This window comes from Sceloporus occidentalis, unplaced genomic scaffold (assembly GCF_023333645.1).
Source record: "Sceloporus occidentalis isolate IW3139 unplaced genomic scaffold, rSceOcc1.0.p SCAF_1, whole genome shotgun sequence".
Classification (NCBI taxonomy): domain Eukaryota; kingdom Metazoa; phylum Chordata; class Lepidosauria; order Squamata; family Phrynosomatidae; genus Sceloporus; species Sceloporus occidentalis.
This window is the reverse complement of record NW_028316981.1, coordinates 308,149,110-308,169,144: the sequence shown is the minus strand read 5'-3', so window position 1 is coordinate 308,169,144 and position 20,035 is coordinate 308,149,110. Positions and strand designations below refer to the sequence as shown.

Sequence of the window (20,035 nt, the reverse complement as noted above, 5' to 3'; positions counted from 1 at the left end):
CACGCGCACAGCCCCCAAAAAACGCCAGGGAGAGCGCCACTTCTGCTCCTCCTGAAGCCTAGAGGAGAGCAAGACTGGCGCTCTCCCCGGCGTTTCTTTGGGGCTGTGCGCGTGCACGCGCACGCTCCAACAAGGGCCCTTTTCTCTCCTGGAAGGGGGGGGGTCCAGATCCCTGAACCCCCCCCCCCCTTAACTACGTCCCTGAGTCCTGGGAACTGTATTTTATTGTGGCCCCAGAGCTCTCTGACAGAGAAGGCTAAATGTTTCCCAAAACTATAGTTCCCAGAATTCCCTAGCATTGAACCAGGACAGTTAAAGCAGTCTCAAATTGGATTATTCCTGCAGTGTGTTTGGGACCTCTGTTTGTAAGTCTCATTATTTCATAATATTTCCTTCTATTTGTCTTTTATTCTGCCGTCTCCTGATGATTGCCACATCTGTAATCCAATGACAGCTTGAGTCTCCCTTATCCAGAAACTTTTTTCATAGGTGGCTGAGATGGTGATACCCTTGCTTTCTGATGGTTCAGTGTACGCAAACTTTGTTTCATGCACAAAATTATTAAAAATACTGGGTATGAAATTACCTCCAGGATAAGTGTATGAGGTGTATATGAAACATAAATGAACTTTGTGTTTAGTCTTGGGTTCCATCTCCAAGATCTCTATTTATGTACATTCATGCAAATACAAGTGTTCCAAAATTAAAAAAGAAAGAAAAAAAGAAAGATCCAAAACACCTCTGATCCAAGCAGTTTGGATAAGGGAGACTCAATCCTGTATTGTCATTGTCATTATTTCCCTTTTCTACACCAGTCTTAGGGATACAGAATTTCTGTCCTCTTTTCTTGTAAGCCACTTTGAATAAAACTGACCAACAAAAGATTTGGAATGCAAGATTAAGGACCTTTCATTGTAAGATGTAGTGGACACCAATGTTTCAGATCCAAGCTTGGGAAAGTTACTTTTCTGGACTACAATCCCTAGTATTCCCTTGTCATCATGGTCAGTGGTATGGCCAATGGCCATGAATTCTGTGTGGTTCATGGGAGTTGTAGTCCAGAAAAATAAGCTCCAAAACCTATACATACCACCATATACTCATTGCAGAAAGAGCTTGATATAGATACAGAATTAAAAAAAAAAAAAACACACCATGAGAATGGTGGTGTCAAGAACAGGGTCTGATAACCATTTATAGCATACCACTATTATTTTTTCAAGCACTGTTTCTTTTGTATTCTGTTCCCATTAACTGCCTCTGCCACATCAGGAGACGTTTGGTTTTATAATCGTCTAAATTACAGCTATTTAAAGAGAAGCAATTAAATATCTGCTGCATGACAAACAACCCAGAATGGTTCTGTCAGCTGCTGGAGAATGCTGCAGAAGACCTATTCAGCAACCGTGGCCTCCTCTGGCGTAAATTACCCCAGCATCATGGAAAGTCAAGATTGCTTTTAAAAATATTCAATGTAGGAGGAGAAATATTCTGAACTTGCATTTAACGGTTGTTTCTGTGGAAGGAGCTTTCTGAACAAATGTGATGACAGAACAGAAAGTGATGTTTCAAGCAGCACCATAAGAATTCCAGGTTTAATGCTTTATCTCTAGAGGTCTGATTTTCCCTTCTCTGCAGCCACCTATCTGGCCTACAATAATGAGCTGTACATGGGTCCTAACTCCACTTCATGGGCCCAACTTAAAGTGCTGCTCTGACTACAACCAAGTTGCCTGAAAGAGTGCCTTCTCTTATAAATACTTCCCATTTTAATGCCCCCACTGAATTAGATGGACAAGGCCATTTCAGTATTGTACAGATGTGAGAGCCGGACAGTGAAGAAAGCAGATAGAAAGAAAATCAGCTATTTAAGATGTAGTTCTGGAGAAGAGTGCTGAGGACATAATTGCCAAAAAGACAAACAAATGGGTCCTAGAACAGATTTCAAGACTGAACTCTCCTTGGAAACCAAGGGCCTGAACAGACAAGCCAAAATAAAACTGCTTCAAGTCACTTTGGAGGTATGCTATTTAAATGATGCATGTGTCTTAAGAGGCTGGAAGCTGCGCCAAAGCCATGCTCCAGTCCTAAGGACTGGGCCTCAAGATGACTAAAATGAGGCTGTCATACTTTGACCACATCATTTAGCTTATACATATTGTGCTTTCAAGAAGTCTGTTTCACATGTGATTTGCTCCTTAATCCTTTGAACAATACTATAGGTAGATCAATATTCTAATTTCTATAATGTGATGAGGAAAGGTCTGGGTGCAATCAGATGGCCAAAGTCACCTAATATGACAATGCAATGCAGTAGTTAGAGTGCCTGACACGGACTGACATGGGGTTCAAATCTGAACTGAGCTATGAAACTCACTAGGACTGCATCTGCACTGCAGAAATAATTTGGTTTGACACTTTAACTGCCATGGCTCAATGCTATGGAATTCTGAGAACTGTAGTTTTGTGAGACATATAGCCCTCTCTGTCAGAGAGCTCTGATGCTACAAATCCCAGAATTCCATAGCACTGAGCCATGGCTGTTAAAGTGGTGTCAAACTGGATTATTTCTGCAGTACAGATGCAGCCTAGATGATTTTGGCCATTCACACATTCTCAGTCTAACCTAACTCACAGGATTTCCCCCCTGGAGATAAGGCGATGAGGTAGAAAGCCATGTGTGCTACCTTGAATTTACTGAAGCAAGATATACAATTTTATTAAGAAAATTAATAATTTGGGCAAATATAACATAGGGGCTTCAGGAATTCATAATGCAATCCTTTGCTAAACCTACACAAAAAGTAAGTATATGAAGTTGCAATGTGAAGCCCACTTAAAAGACTGTTGCCACACTACAGAATTAATGCAGTTTGACCCCACTTTAACTATTATTTCTCCCTCCTATGGAATCTTGGGATTTGTAATTTGTTCTGCAACCACAGATCTCTGACAGAGAATGCTAAATATCTCACAAACTTCAAATCCCAGAATTCCATAGCACTGAGCCATGGCAGTTAAAGTGGTGTCAAACTGCATTAATTTCACAGTATAGATGCTGCCTTACATGGCAGTAACACCCCAGTGAAATAATCTGCAATTACCGTACATTTAAAAAGGCATTTTCTCTGTTGAACCTCTTTCCATTTCCTCTCTACTATGCTCTCAATTTAAAGGGACCATTTATTGCTTTTATTAAGCAAGTAATAACTACAACACTCCAGAGATCTGTTATTAATAAGGCTTAACTGTGATTTAATTTATTGGTGTCTGCTAGCCAGGATTACAAAAGCAGACAAAACTCAGAACCTCCTGATTCTTTCTGTGAACTTTCTCATTTCCCAATCTTATACCTATGTAACACACTCTCTTCAACAAGCAGAAAATGCTGCAAGCAGGGAGGTTACTAGCCCTGTCTGTCCCTGACCTGCTAGCTGTCTATATTTAGAGAATAATCAGGTGGAGAAACATTCAAATTCAAGGTTCCAAAACCCAAAAATTGTACAATCCACTCCACTGTTTAAGAGGTCTTCAGTCTCATTCCTATCTTGTTCCAGTACAACTGAGGATTTGTGGTCCAGTTCAACCAGTCCTATTCAAACAGTCTCCAGAATGCAAGCAAGCAAGTTGCTTATGGCAGGTGTGTGTAACAGGTACAGTAGATCTAGATCATCATATGGAAAAGTTACTTTTAACACAACAGCCTCCCAGCATCCCCCAGTCAACATGTCTCCACTCTCAATTACATAGTTGAAATGGGAAATCAGAAATAAGGGGTGAATGTGTTCATGCACTGAAGCTCCCTTCATTTCCGATACTCAAAACAAATGACTGAACTCAGAGTTATTTAATTCTATCTGTATGCCTTTTGCAAAAGGGACCAGCTGGTGGGTCATGGAGTGAGCTGCTCCTACATTCGTCAAGTTTCACCTAGCTGAGACTCTCCCAATGGCTTGAATATTTTGAATAAGGGTGACAAGATATACCCTTAAATGTTAAAATGTGGGGTGCAAGGTTTACCCTAAGCACAGTCCTCAAGCTCAAGACTGAGTAAAAACATGCATAGAAGGGAATTACTGTAAGAGTTTTTGCAGATTACGATAACATCCAAAATCCAGAGAACAGTGATACCTCTATTGTCCAACTACAAGGTACAAAATACATGATGCCAGCTTTTGAAGCTCCAGTGGAGCTTTGAAAACTTGCATAATGTATTTTATGTATGGCCAACACAGCTACCCCTGGATGTGCTTTCTAGATTTTGCAGAAGTAGCCAGGAATGTATACCCATCCAGGCTTGAGCTTGCTTGCTTCACTGATAACTATCTCTTTACACTCTGCATTGCCACTGACTGTTAATTGTGGTATTTTATGGTTATGTGGCTCTCCCATATGCCCATTAAATGTGTGAGTGTGTGTGTGTGTGTGTGTCTGTCTGTCTGTCTATACACACACACACACACACACACACAGAGCCATATATCTCTGCCAAGAGATAATGCCACTTCCTGCATCTGTTGCAGGAGGTGGGCTCTAGCACATAAAAGCATATGTCACAAGAAATCCAAAACGGCGGAGTGCAGCGCATCTTGACTCAGATGTCACTCCGACTGTGTTAAACAGGAATTGCACGTGGGGAGAGAATAACAGCTATCAAGCGGCCTTATCCTATGCACATGTGCTCAGAGGTTTAAAGTCCCAATGGAAAAGGTCAGAGGGAAAAGGTCAGAGAATGCAATCCTGTGCAGGAGTAAGTTGTACTGAGCTCAGTCAGGGCTCACTCTCTGGTTCCTGTTTTTGGAAATACACTGTTGGTTTTATAAGGCTGGCGTAATGGTTTAAGTGTTGTGTTATGACCCTGGAGACCAGGATTTGATTCCCAGCTAAGCCATGAAACCCACTGGATAACTTTGGGCAAGGCACACTCTCTCACCCTCAGAGGGAAGCAATAGCAAGCCTTCTCTGAACCAATCTTGCCATGAAAATCCTATGATAGGTTTGCCTCAGGGTTAGTTGCAAACAACTTGAAGGCACACAACAACAACAACAAAAACAACAACAACAACAACAAATTGACAAGCTGGAGCATGTCCAGAAGAGGATGACCAAAATAATACTAGTAATCCTATTATGATTATTTGTATTATCAACATAATTAGGCTGCTGATTTTAATAGTCATGTATAGATAGGTTTAGAGCCAGCATGACTTAGTGTTTGGAGACTTGGACTATGACTCTGGAGACCAGGGTTTGAGTCCCAGCTTGGCCATGAGACCCACTGGATGACCTTGGGCAAATCACACTTTCTCAGCCTCAGGGGAAGGCAATGCAAACCTCCTCTGAACAAATCTTGCCAAGAAAACCCCAGGATTGGGTTGCCTTAGGATCAGAAATGACTTGAAGGCACACAACACACACGTACACATAAGGTTCTTTGTTGGTATTCATCACATATTTATGACATTAACAATCCACCTTTCCTCCAGTGAACATAAATAAGGTGGGCATACAGGGCTCTCCCTTTCCCTCCACCGTCCTCACAGTAACAACCCTGGAATGGAGCCATGGAATGACTACCAGCCAATGAATCAAGCCATGAACTTCTTCCTGGCTGAGCCAGGGCTCAATCCACCCATCTCTCTATCCGCTGTATCACACTGTCACAACCTCACATCCCAAGATCTCTCAAAGGGAATCCAAACAAGCTCCTCACATACCTACAATGATACTTCCTAGCATCACTCTAATGCCACCTGGATTGAGAATAGCTGCATCTTGGCAACATGCAAGCTTCTGCCTAACATCCTCATAATATAGTTTTCTCTCCTGTATGATTTTTAATAACAACCACGGAGGAACTTCATACATTCAACCAAGGTATGAGGAAACAGAAATAGTAAAAGAATTGCCCCAGCTAAGATCGAAAATGGATCAGAAGGGGGGCTGCAGTTAAGGAATCTGAAGAAGACTAGGAATAGGAAGGGCAATTTAAGAACTAGAAAAGATCCTAAAAGGTAAAGATATACAAATGAGCACTCGAGTTAGAATTGTCCAGGGCATTGTGTTGCCCATCACCAGGAACAGATGCAGGAGATGGACAATGAAGGAAGTGGGAAAACAGATAATAAATTTGTTTGAGATGTGGTGCTGGAGAAGAGTGCTGAGGATACTGTGGATGCAAAAAGAAAAACAAATGGGCCCTTGAAGAGATCGAGCCTGAAAGCTCCCTGGAAGCCAAGATGGTCAAACGGAGGCTGATGTACTTCAGACACATTATGAGAAGGCAAGGCTCATTAGAAAAGACAATAATGCTAGGAAAGGTGGAGGGAAGCAGAAAGAGAGGCGGATGGATAGACTATCGAGGGAGGTCATGGGTATGAATTTACAGGACCTAAGCAGAGCAGTGGAGGATGGGGAGTCTTGGAGATGTCTCATCCACAGGGTTGCCATGAGTCAGGGTCAACTCAAAGGCTGTTAAATATTGTTCACACCTTTGCCTGATAAAGCAAGCTGTGAAGCATGCAACCTGCATTCTGGCTGGCCCCATAAAGGTATCCCTTTTGGGTGAATCTGGGATCACAGAATTCTAGAGTTGGAAGAGACCCCAAGAACCATCTACTCCAACCCCATTCCACCTTGTTGGAACTTGGAAGACACCATCAAAGCATCCCAGGCAGATGGCTATCCAGCCTCTTTCAAAACCTCCAAAGCGTTAGGCTGCAGCTGCACTGCTGAAATAATCCAATTTGACACCACTGCAACAGCCATGGCTCTCTGCTATCCAATTCTGGGATTTGTAGAGAATTTCTTGACTGCAGCTAAGAAATCTGAAAAGAAGACTAATGGCAGCTATGAAGGGACTAGACAAGTGTCAAGATATCTCACTGAATACTAATGTTAGAGCCAGTGCAGCAGAGTGGTTTGAGTGTTGGACTAGGACTCTGGAGCCCAGAGTGCGATTCCCCATTGGGCCATGAAAAAAACACTGGGCAAGACCTTGGGCAAGCCACACTCTCTCAGCCTCAGAGGAAGGCACTGGCAAATCCCAGATTTCCGTACCAATGACCCGTAAAGGGGTATCTAACTGGATCATTTCTGCATATGGGAGCCAGTGTGACATAGTGGTTTGAGTGTTGGACTAGGACTCTGGAGACCAGGGTTCGAATTTGGCTCAGCCACATAAACCTACACTCTCTCAGCCTCAGAGGATGTCAAAGGCAACCCCCCTCTGAACACACTTGCCAAGAAAACCCCATGACAGGTTCAGTGCCTTAGGCTCCCCGTAAGTCGGGAAAGGCTTAAAGGCACACAACCACAACTATATGCATACACACACACACACGTGTGTGTGTGTGTGTGTGTGTGTGTGTGTGTGTGGAAATAGGCCCCCATCTGCTGGATCCCCCTCCACCCTCCAGGTGAGAAGTTTCTTCCCTCTCCTGCTCCTGCTGCTCCTTCCTGACCTCCTCAGGTAGTAGTTCCTGCCGTAGAGGATCTGCTGGACCAAGGTGACCACGGCGAAGGCGCAGACGAAGATGAAGAGCAGAGTCCGGTTGCCCAGCAGGTCCCGGCTGGAGGTGGGGTCGCTGTAGTAGCCCATCTCCCTTTCCCAGGGGAGGGGTCCCTAGCCAGGGCTCCTGCTGCTGCTGCTGCTGCTGCTGCTGCTGCTGCTGCTCTTCCTCATGGGCTGCAGCGAAGGGGGCTCCTCCGCCGCATCCTCTCCTCTCCTCTTCCCAGGGAGGACCAGAGGAAAGTTTCCCCCGGAGGAAGGAAGGGAAGGGAAGGAGAAGGAGAGGGAAAGGCAGGCGGAGGAGGAGGAGGAAGAAGAAGCGGCGTCTCTTCTCCTCCTTCTTCTTCTCCTTCCCTTCTTCTCTCTTTGGCCGGAGGAGAGGGGAGGGAAAGGGGGGTCCCCTCCGCCGCCGCTCAAAAGAGGGGCGGCGCTGCTCTTGGGAGGGAAGGGGAGGGGAGAGGGAAGGATGGAGGGAAGGAAGGAGGGAAAGGAGAGGGGGGAGGGAACAAGGGGTAGAGGGAGCAGGGAAAAGAAGAGAAGAGGGAAGGAGAGGGGAAGGAAGGAGGAAAGAAGGGGGAGGGAGGGAAGGAGGGGATGAAGGAACGAAGGAGGAGGAAGGAAGGAGGGGAGGAAGCAAAGGAGGAAGGGAAGAAGGGACGGACAAATGGAGGAAAAGAGGGAGGAAGGGAAGAGGGAAGGGCAGGAGGATGGAGGAGAGGAAAGAAAGGAGGAGGGAAGGGAAGGAAGAAGAAAAGAAGGGGAGGGAGTAAAGGATAGAAGGGAGGAGGAGAGGAAGGGAGGAGGGAAGGGAAAAGAAGGAAGGGAGGGAGGTAAAGGAAGTGAAGCAAGGAAGGCAAGAAAGAAGGGAGGGAAGGAAGGAAGGAAGGATGGAAGGAAGGAAGGAAGGAAGGGGCCCGCAGCCCCTCGTGGCGGGGTCCTTGGCTCCCAGGCAGCCTCCTTCTTCTCCCTCAGAGGAGGAAGAAGAAAGAAAGAAAGAAAGAAAGAAAGAAAGAAAGAAAGAAAGAAAGTGGGGGACGAGGGTTATCCTCCGCCGGGGTCTTTAGGGCAGAAGCCCCCCCCCCCCAGCCCTGTAACCTTTGGGGAGGGCAAGGTCTTCCCTGGGCCTTGGCAGGCGCCCTCCCTGCAGAGGCTGGTGATGAAGGGCGAGAGAGGAGGGGGTTGTGCCCGGGGCGCCTTCCTGTCCCCCCCCCTGGGCCTCCCCTTGGGCTTTCTGGGCCGTGTCTGTGTGTCTGTGTGTGGGGGGGGAGGTTTGGGGGGGCTTCCCCCGTAGACTGCAAGCCTTGCAGCAGCAGCAGCCGCCGCGAGACGAGGAAGGTCAGGGCTGGCCTCCCTTCAAGGGCATCATCCTTGCCTTCCTGGCCTGAGCCTCTGGAGAAAGAAAGAAAGAAAGAAGCAGGGGCCCCTGGGGCTGCTGGGAAAGAGACACACATTCCCCAAGGGCCCCCCAGGCCAAGCCCAGACTATCCAGAGCCCTTGCAAGAACTTAGGTAAAGTCGGAAGAGTTTACCCCACTGGGGCAGATTTCGGCATTAAAGAGAGATTAAAGCGCATTCATTGACTTGATTTTGTGGTTTACTTTATTTGCGCGATTGCATGCGATCATCGTTCCTGCCAACGAAGCGGAAACGGTGAGTGATTTATGTGTGTTTGTATTTGTTCCCAACCCCTGAAGAAGGCCTTTTCTCATTGTGGCCAAATCTCGCTGACCATCCTAGAGCAGATGGAGCTTGGCTCCTCCTTGTTTGACTGCTTTGCCACGTGCTTTTCAGTATTCATTTCCCAAAGACAAACTAAACACAGCAAAAGACCATTCCCAGGATTCCATAGCATGGAGCTGTGGCAGTTAAAGCCGTGTCAAACCGGACTATTTCTGTAGTGAGGATGAAGTCTCAGAGGAAGGCAAGGGCAAAGCCCTTCTGATGTATGGCGACCCTAAGAGCCAGTGTGGTGTAGTGGTTTGAGCATTGGACTATGGCTCTGGAGATCAGGGTTTGAGTTCCCACTTGGGCATGAAAACCCACTGGGTGACTTTGGGTAAGTCACACTCTCTCAGCCTCAGCAAACACCCTCTGAAGAAACTTGCCAAGAAAACCCCGTCATAGAGTCACCATAAGACTGAAATGACTTGAAGGCAAAACAACACAAGATGAATCTTATCACAGGGGTGTCTTTATAAGATTTGTTCGGGGGGGGGGGTGTACTTTTGCTTTCTTCTGAGGCTGAGAGAGTGTGAGTTGTTCAAGGTCATGGCTGAGCAGGGTTTCGAACCCTGGTCTCCAGAGTCCTATTCCAATGTTCAAATCCACTACACCAGCAGGCTCACACTGAGAAAGTATACAGTGCCAATGAGAGGATAAATGTGCCCATTCTACCTCCTCTGCCTAGTTACAGGTGTGCCATTAGCACATTTCCACACGAGGGAAAGTGGAAGGTTCTCCCAGAGTCAGTGCGGAGTCAATCAAGGGGTTTCACATTCTTTCGCATGAGATCATCAAACTCACATCAAATGCTAACCAGAATCAATCATGGGGTTTCACGTTCTTTTGCGTGAGGTTATCATACGACATCAAATGGAATCCAGGCCCTATACAAACGCAATGCCGAGTAATCTCAGAAATGGGTAAATTCTCTGAACTACCAAATTTAAAATGCTTATTGCAATGCGAATTTACAGACAAATCGCATTTGGTTTGGTGTGGAATGTGTTTGTGGATTGCCCCTGGGTTCCCTTCGATTCTCCTCCTCCTCCTCCTCCTATTCTTCCTCTTCCCTGCAGCTGAAACTGTTTTGACTTTTGTGGAGAAGAGGTTACTTTTTGACCTTTTGTGGGAAAGATTGTGAACTTTTGTGGGGATGAGGGCTTCCAAGAGGGCACCGATGAACAGGAGGATCTGGCTCACCCACCTGGGCTCCTTTGGGGGGGCAGCAGCAGCGGCACCATAATCAGCTTTCCTCCCCACCCCCATTTGATGACACAATGCGAATTGGGCCCACTTTAATGAGGATTTACATTCTTGCTGTGCGTGTGTATGATAACCATTCACAAACAGATTTGCTTCTCTGTAGTGCCAGCACTTTAGCCATTTTCAGAATGGGGGCACATAGGCCCCTGTGTGAAAAAGTCCATCTGCTTACAAGCAAAAAGTCTTCCTCACCCCCCCCCCTCAATCTACAGCCATCCTGAATAAGTTACTACTTAGCTGTTGAAAGAAACCGGTGCCCAACATGTCATAACTATGTCTCAGCAGAGACACCATGTCAGGACAGAAAGCTGTCTTGAAAGGCATGAATAAACAAAATGACACCTATTTTGTAAGCACTCTGCATGCATGTTAGCAAAGCCAGGGGTTGATGGACAGGAGGAGAATGATAGATCTGTGGGTGATTGGCAGGACATTGCCAAAAGCTTACTGACCCACCCACCCCCACCCCCCACCCCCAAGTATTAGAATTCCAAGTAAGACATCCAAGTGTGTCTTTATACTTCCTCAAGGTCACCAGCCTTGTGGAAATTGCTTATTCTTGGACTTGACGGTCCTCATCTATAAAAACTGAAGATGATTCCCCCCCCCTTTTTTTTTTATATATAGCTCTGCAAGCCTAATAGAGCCAGTGTGGCATAGTGTTAGACTGTGTGTTGAGTGTTAGACTGTAACTCTGAAGATCAGGTTCAATAACATCAAAAATCAACCTTTATTGATACCTTTATTGGCCAACTAAATGCACAATGTAGATGTTGCAAGCAGGCAATAGGAGACATGGAAGACCGCCTTCCAGATAGATAGACTGAATCAAGGAAGCCACAGCCCTGAGTCTGCAAGGCTGATGATGACTTGGAGGCCTCTCATACTCAGGGTTGCCATAAGTCAAAGCTGACTTGACTGCAGTTAACAACAACAAGAACTGGAAGCAGATAAAAGTATGACCTCTAAAAAGAACACAAGTATAAAGGCTGTATAAACACAATATCAATAGTATAAAGACATAATATACAGCATAAACAATATACAATATAAACAATATAAAAACAAATATAAAAACAGTATAAACAAGTATAAAGACAATAGAAATACAAGTATTAAGGAGCCAGCATGGTGCAGTGGTTTGAGTATTGGACTGGGGCTCTAGAGACCAGGGTTTGAATCCAATCTCAGGAACAGAAATCCACTGGGTGACCTTGGGCAAGTCACAGTCTCTCAGCCTCAGAGGATGGCAATGGCAAACCCCCTCTGAAGAAACTTGCCAAGAAAACCCCATGATAAGTTCACGACCTTAGGGTCACCATAAGTCAGAAGTGACTGGAAGGCACATAACAACAACAACAACAACAAGCAAACAATAAAGACAGTACGTTATAAAAGGGCATTTCTGCTTGAGCAATTAGCCCTCGAAGACCAGCTCAAAGAAAATGGTCTTTACCTACTTAGGATTGCAAGGAGAGTGCCCTGCCAATCTAGCACCTCTAATGAATTCTAAAGCATGGGAGCAGCCACCAAGAAGGCCCTTTACACGTTCCCAGCAAAACCATCTGGGAGGGTTGTGGAACAGAGACACAGGCCTCCTCAGAAGATCTCAAAACATAGGCAGATGCAGCAGACAGCCCTTTAGATAAACTGGGTTTGAGTCATAACTCTTGGTCACAACTCTAGCAAGCAGGACCAAATGGTGAAGGCTGGTGAACAACCATAATCTAAAAAGTGATGGAGGGCCACATGCCCCCATCCCTGAAATACACACTTTGTGTATTATACTGTGCGTGTATCTTTGTGAGAGCCAACATGGTGTAGTGGTTTTAGTGTTGGACTACAACTCTGGAGACCATGTAACCCACTGGAGACCATGAAACCCACTGGGTGACATTTTGATTTCTTGCTGAGCCATGAAACCCACTGGGTTTCACTGGGCAAGTCACATGCTCTCAGCCTGAGGGGAAGGCAATGGCAAACCCCCTCTGAACAAATCTTGCCAAGAAAACCCCATGACAAATTCTCTTTAGGGTCACCATGAGTCAGAAATGACTTAGAAGCACACAAGAAGAAGAAAAAGTGTGTCTTTGTGCATGAGCAAGAGAGGAAGGGAAGGGATGAGAGGAAGAATGAGTACGTGTAAGTATGAGTGTCTGTGTGCATGCATGAGCATGTATGTATATGGGAGCAGGAGACTGAAGCCAAACACCCACCATCTGTCTATTGTATTCTCTCACCAAGTCCATGAGTGCATAGTCTGTTCTCATAAAAAAAATCAGGCAGAAGAGCAGAAGGAGGGCACGTTGAACTGTACAAGGGGCAATTGTAACTTAATATTATTCTGTGAAAGGAGCCAGGGGTTACCAGCCCATCCTGATACCCTCCTCAGCCTCTTGACCTTTGAAATGATCACTACCACATCCTTTGCTCCACTTGGGAAAAAATACAGGTAGGAAAAATTACTTCCAAATTAGGTAGTTGCTGTTCAAGTACCGAAATCCCAAAAGGGTACTTCTGAGCTAGAACTAGAACTGAGCTAGAACTTGAAAACGTGGGGAGGCTTGGAAGTGTGGCCAGCTCAGAACAGTCACCATTCTAATTACTGTACATTTTAAATCAACAAAATCTAATGGAGAATTCTCTCTGGAGTTTATCACACGAAGACGATTGGGAGTTTATCCTGTGAATATCCCAGAAAAATTGCATAATTACATGAAATGATTTCACACGATGTCACACAAAACCCAGCATTAAAGTGGTCACAAAGAAGCATTAACACACATCTTTTTTACTTTTGGGATTTTAGCAACAATGCATTTCTGATATCGCTTTATTTGCACAATTGCATGTGATAATCATTTGTGCAATTACTTGCCATTTTTGCTTTATTTGAGGGATGCTTTAAATGCAGTTTAATCTCTCTTTAATGCCAAAATTAGCCCCAGTGTGATAAACTCCTCTGTCTCACCAAACTATAAATCCCACTATTCTTTAGGCTAGGTTGATGGTGGTTAAATTGCTATAGAATTGTTATAATTGTACGGCATGGATAGACTCGCTGTTTTGCATCTTGAAAAGAATGCTGGTGCCTCACAAAATTTTGCCTTTTAAAAAAAAAGGAAATTATACATGGTCGTTGTGTGAAACACAGGGGCCATTCAGACTACCTTTTATCCTGGTTCAGAAACTGGATTAAAAGTGGGAAGTTCATATTGGCCCCGATTCTTTAACACCTGAATTCGAGGTTTGCACACCCGTTGAGGGGCAAATGCCCCTTGGTGTGGGTCTTTTGAAAGCGCAATTTTACCTGTATCTTTTGAGAAAAAACGGGTCCCGGCAAATGTGAACTTGTCCCCGGTCATGTTTGGGTCACATTCAGGGGAGGGATCAGGTCAGAGGGAGGGCAGAGGATGGAACATGCGTCCCCTTCATTGGGGTGAAGGAGGAGGAGGAAGGAGCAGGAGGAAGGATGCCATGGAGGGCAGGATCAGGGAGGAGGAGGAGAAGGAGGAGGAAGGGTGCCATGGAGGGCAGGATCAGGGTGAAGGAGGAGGAGCAGTAGGAAGGGTGCCATGGAGGGCAGGATCAGGGCGGAGGAGGAGAAGGAGGAGGAAGGGTGCCATGGAGGGCAGGATCAGGGCGGAGGAGGAGGAGGAGGACAGGTGCCATGGAGGGCAGGATCAGCGCGAAGGAGGAGGAGCAGGAGGAAGGGTGCCGTGAAGGGCAGGATCAGGGAGGAGGAGGAGAAGGAGGAGGAAGGGTGCCATGGAGGGCAGGATCAGGGCGGAGGAGGAGGAGGAGGACAGGTGCCATGGAGGGCAGGATCAGCGCGAAGGAGGAGGAGCAGGAGGAAGGGTGCCATGGAGGGCAGGATCAGGGCAAAGGAGGAGGAGGAGGAGGAGGTGCCATGGAGGGTAGGATCAAGGCAAAGGAGGAGGAGCAGGAGGAAGGGTGCCATGGAGGGCAGGATCGGGACAAAGGAGGAGGAGGAGGACAGGTGCCATGGAGGGCAGGATCAGCACGAAGGAGGAGCAGGAGGAAGGTGCCATGGAGGGCAGGATCAGTGCAAAGGAGGAGGAGGAGAAGAAAGGAGCAGGAGGAAGGGTCAAGTTCAGGGGAGGGATTAGGTCAGAGGAGGGCAGAGGGCGGAACATGCCTCCCCTCTCGTAGGCAGCTTTTTCTCTCTCTTTCTCTCTCTCTCTCTCTTTTGAATTTTTTTTTGACAGACTATGCGAATAGTTCTACAGGTTGATACATATACATACTGATAGAATGTGTGTGCTTGTGCTACATTTCCCTTTCTGCTTGCTGCCAGCATGGCACCTCACTTTGCAAGAGGCTTTTTTAAAAATTATTTTTTTGTGTGTAATATGCAAATGCTACAATGCAAATGTTACAAATGTTTCCCTTTCAATTTGGCAAATTGATACAATATGTGAATGCTTTTGCTACATATGTAAAGGCATTCTGGGGTCGCAATCAGAGGGAAAGCAAAGTAAGAGGATGCAGAGATGGCATTCTGGGATGAGGAATTATTATTATTATTGTGATGGGAAGAGGATGGCATGGGGGGAGGCAAGGGCTTTGGAGGTAGCATTGGGCTGGAAGTGAAGGGGAAGCTAGAGGCTGGCATTCAGAGGGAAGGCTGTGGAAACCCATGATTTTGGGGGAGTCACACTCTCTCAGGGGAAATGGCAAATCTCCTCTGAACCAATCTTGCCAAGAAAACCCCAGGGTTGCCATAATCTGTAACGACCCAAATACACACACACACCTGGAGGTTTTTAAATTTGACAAGTTGACAGAATATGAGCACACTGCCACCAGGTTTTTTTTTAAAAAATGAGGGGGGAAAGCACCCATTTCGTTGGCCAATGGCTGTAGGAAACATCACCTTTGACAAAAGCAGAAGTGAATTTGATTGACAACAGAGGAGGCTCCATTTTAAACCAGTACCGCAAATGTGAACTTCAGAGGGGTAAATTGCCCCAATCGAGGTAAAGGGTAGTATGAACTTCTTTCAGGGCAGATTTGATGAGGGGGCAACCGGATCTGCCCAGTTCTATCCAGGGCAAATGGGCGAGTGGGAATGGGGCCACAGGGACATTATTTTAAAAGCTTGAGTTGACAACATTATGAGAATACTACCTTGATGGTATAGCCTTATGTGAATTCTGTAACAAGAATGTGACCCTGGGAGATTTAAATATCCCATCTGGCTGGATGACTCTCCAGTGAATATACTGTAGCATTGATACCCAAGTGGTCTTTCTTAGGGTGCATCTACACTGTAAAAATAATGAGGTTTGGCAGCACTTTAAGTACTGTGGTTCCATCCTATAGAATTCTGGGATTTGTAGGGTTTTTTGCAAGGTAAGTAGTCTTATCTGCCAAACAGTGCTGGTGCCTCACAAAACTACAAATCCCAAGACTCACCTGGAGCCATAGCAGTTATTTCTACAATACAGATGCATCATTAGTGGCATTTTGTCACAGAAAGCAGAATTTACTTTGCTTAATCTACTGGTGATCATATAGTCATTGTCATTTTGGGATCTGGGTGTACATATGGGGAATTTTAAGGACCTATCAGTTTAACTGACGACTTCTCAAGACTTCTCCAGCACAAATTCCCACTTCACTGTAAAATGGACTAACACTCCAAATAACATGGATTGCTGCTGGGCTGAGCAGCAGTGGCTTTAAGGTAACTGTGAAAGTCTAGGGACCACATTAGTTCCCTAGGGACTTTTTCACACAGCAACCTATGTGCTGCCATCCCAAAAATGGTTAAAGTGCTGCCACCCAGAAAAAAAAGTCCATTTGCGAATGGTTATAATACACAAGCACAACAAGAATTTAAAACCACATTAAAGTGGGCCCAATGCACATCTGGGCATCACGTGGAGGAGGACAAATTCCCATTGCCAGCTGTCCTCACACCTTTTCTGTGCATGCTCCAGCTGTCATTTTCACAACCCCTGCCCCACATGCTCTAAGCAGTGAGGGAAGGGTGGCTGTCATGGGGTGTTGAATGACAACCCCACGTCTACAGCAGCGGGGAGCCTCACCTGGGACCTCCACTGCCTCCTTCTCCTCCTCCTCCTTCCTCTGGCTGGGAGAGTGACTGTGCAGCAGCAGGTGGCTGTGCCAGGAAGGGCAGCCAGGTTGGGCAGCAGTGGGTCAGTGCCCCGTGCTGCTCGGGGGTGACAGCTCAGCCAAGGCTGCGTTGGAAGAACAGCAGTGTTTAGTGGGGGCTTCCTGCAGGGTCCTCCGATGCAGCGTCTCCCTCAGTGGGGCCCCATTGGCAGCGTGGGTGGCCCGAGAGGACTTGGAGGTGGCTGGGCGGAGGGTTGTGCTGCCATGGGGGCCTTGTTCACCGTGACTACTCAGCTGGAGGAGCCGGAGCTGCTGAGTCTGTGGGCCCATAAGGCAAAGAAGGAGGAGGTGGCATCCCTGGGGAGGAACGCTGCTGCCCTCAAGGAGGTCTGGGAAGAAAGGGCTGATGATGGTGCTGCCACCACTCTCGGAAGAGCCCCGGTGGGTGAGTCTCAGTGCCCTCTTGGAGGCCCTATTCCCCACAAAAGTCACAAATCACTTTCAGCCTGAGAGAGGAGGAGGTTAGGAGGAGGAGGCAGAAGAGGATCATGGAATTTGACGGGAATCCAGGGGTGATTAAAAAAAAAAGATTTCACAACATGCCACATGTGAATTGATTCCAGATTCGCATTGCAACAGGATTGGTAACTTCGCTAGTTCACTGAATTTACCCATTTTGGGGATGAGTCTTCACTGCATTCAGATTGGCACTGGATTCCATTTGGTCTTGTTTGATAAGCCTATGCGCCTGAATGTGAAGGAGACCTTGGAGGGGAGCATCTACTCCTGCAAATAATAATTTAAAAAATGCCCCAAAACACCTCTAGGGGTATGTGCACATTTTTACCAATGTTTTGAACTTCAAAAAAGGCTTCTCCTGGGCTTAAATTCACCCGGGGGGGCACAAAATGTGGTGGAAGTGGGCTTTTTGGAACATGTTGGGACAAAACAGGTTTTGGAAAATTTTGCAAAAAAATTTTTTTTTTTACCTTTAGAGGGAGACTCCAAACATGATGGAAATAATGTTCACATCTCTAGAGTGCCTACCTCTGTTTCAATGGCAGCAGTGCTGAGTGCATGTTTTGCAAGAAGAAAGTTTCAATGTTCAGTCTCTGGCAGCAAGAGCAGGGAAAGGTGAAGATCCTGATCAGACTGGAGAGCCATGTGCTCAATAAATGAAGACTGGTTGTTTTGTTGTAAGAAAGTGTGGAAAATACAATTTTCTAGGTTTCTCTAAAGAAGTAACTGCCTCTTTGTCTCTCTCATGCACACATATATATCTAGCAAATGGCTGACAGAAAGCCAAATAAATGGAGCCAGTTTGGCTCCATTTGAACTGCTGCCTCTTTTGTATGCTGCTCAAAGAGCTGCTATTTTGACACTGGCTGTTAGACCGATCTTTCTTTCTCCCTCTCTCTTTCTCTCTCTGTCCTATAACAAAATTCTAAGGATAGTTCGGTAGAAAAAAATAAAATAGTCCCTTCAACAATAAAAACAGCAGTACATACAGCATAGAGAGCCTGTGCGGCATAATAATAATAATAATAATAATACGTTTTATTTATAAACCACTATTCCAAATAGATCATAGCGGTGTACAAGAAAATTATAAAACAGTACAAGAAAAAATCTACAATAGATATATAAAACTAATAAAACATTACAATTATGGATAAAATACACATTAAGATACATTAAGCGGCCAAAAGATGACAGTTATGGAGGGAGGGCACTCTGTCTTCAGGCTCGCCTCTGATGACGCTGGCCAGCCTGTTCTTGTCAGGGATGATGGGAGTTGTTGCACTTCACCTCAGGCTGTAACTCACCACCAAGTTAATGAAGCTGAGCTGACCAGTTTTGGCCAGTGGCTATTGCTTTCTTCCAAAGCAGCAGAGTTTCTGAGAATAAGCTGAAGACCCTGACAAACCTCTTCAGGCTTTCTCACTCTTCTTCCTCTGATGTCTCCAACACCATCAGGATTTGCTGACTCTTGTTGTTTTCACTCAAGACACCAAACGACTTTGTAGTCTTAAACAAAAGTACTATTTTATTCTACTATACACTATGTACAGTTACAATTCTTGCTCTCAGAATATGCCCAACTATCCTACCACAATTCTACCAATCAACCACAACCATCCACAACAACCAGCATCACATTAACAAAACTGGCAATTATTATAGCTATTGTTAGGTGCCACCCACTGGGTGTGTACATTCACATGATTGGTTGACTTTGTTCACCCCAGACTCAAGTCCAACCCATGAATATGATCTGATTATCTTGTCCATGAAACAAGTCTCAGGTGTTGCCAATATTCATTCCAAAATTTGTCCTTGGCTCCCAAGACTTCCAAATTAGATCACCTTTTACACCTGTGTGATTTCTCTGTCTATACATGCTTAGTCATTTTGCTTCTCACATACATATTTTATTTCTATAACTGCATATCCCATGTTGCATTTCTTGACAATTCTCTCCCTCAGCGGCCGAAAGATGACAGTTATGGAGGGAGGGCACTCTGTCTTCTGGTGTTAGAGAACTTTCGGGGGGAAACATTCAGACATGGCAGGCTACCTGAAAAGACGGGCTCCCCATTTCAGCAATATGGATTTTAGTAGTTTGATAATAGTAGTTTGAGTACTAGGACTCTAGGAGATCAGGGTTTGAATCTCAACCTGGCCGTGGAAACCCACTGGATGACCTTGTCAAGTCATGCTCTCTCAGCCCCAGAGGAATGGAATGGCAAACTCCCTCTAAACAAATCTTGCAAAGAAAATCTTAGGACAAGGATATCTTATGGTCACCATGAGTTGGAAATGATTTGAATGCACAGAACAACAACAAAATACAGCATAGCAACACATTTTGCAGACAGCAACAACAGCAGAAAGCTAAGACAGATGAAAGACCTAGAAGAAAAATCTTTGCATTTTGTCAAAATAACACAAAAGGCCAAAAGAAACGTATCTGGGAAGAGCACTCCATAAAAAAAACAACAGGTCTCATGGTGTCAGCTGAAGTCTCAGGGAATTTCTGTGCTTCTTTGGGTGATTTTCCAGACAAGAGAACAAACCTCTGGGTGACCAGAAATAAAGCTATGATTTTTGTACTGGAGTGTACCCATTTCTGCCCATCCCAGCTGGTGCCAGGGTTGACTAGCTTAGCATGAAGAATGTTTGTATGTGTGTTACACGTGTGCAATATCTGTGCACCTAAAAGCCAGGACCTGAAGGGAGGGGAAGCGGAAGAGAAAAATTACAGACATACACACTGGGGACTGGCATGACATTTGGAACAAGGTAGTGTAATAAGGAGACCTTGGTCTGGGGAATTTATCATTAGCTCAAATAGAGGAGTGGTCTCTGTCCTGTGTATACGAAGGTAGCCAAGGTAATAGGTCAACAGAGACAAGTTTTATGAAAACTGAATACTGTT

The 20,035-nt window shown here is 45.5% G+C and overlaps 1 protein-coding gene across 3 annotated transcripts in view; it reads right to left on the bottom strand.

Annotated features, from left to right (window-relative positions):
- Positions 1–8,280, bottom strand: part of LOC149324214 (alpha-2,8-sialyltransferase 8E) — a 76,543-nt gene extending 68,263 nt beyond the window's left edge. For 2 of the 3 annotated variants that reach the window (XM_089497758.1, XM_089497767.1), the window contains exon 1: positions 7,464–8,280. In XM_089497758.1, coding sequence (XP_089353884.1) covers positions 7,464–7,600 — 137 coding nt within the window. In that variant the 5' untranslated portion in view covers positions 7,601–8,280. The remainder of the gene's footprint in view (positions 1–7,463) is intronic. The other variant, XM_089497776.1, reaches the window with a different exon arrangement.
- Positions 8,281–20,035: the final 11,755 nt, after the last annotated feature.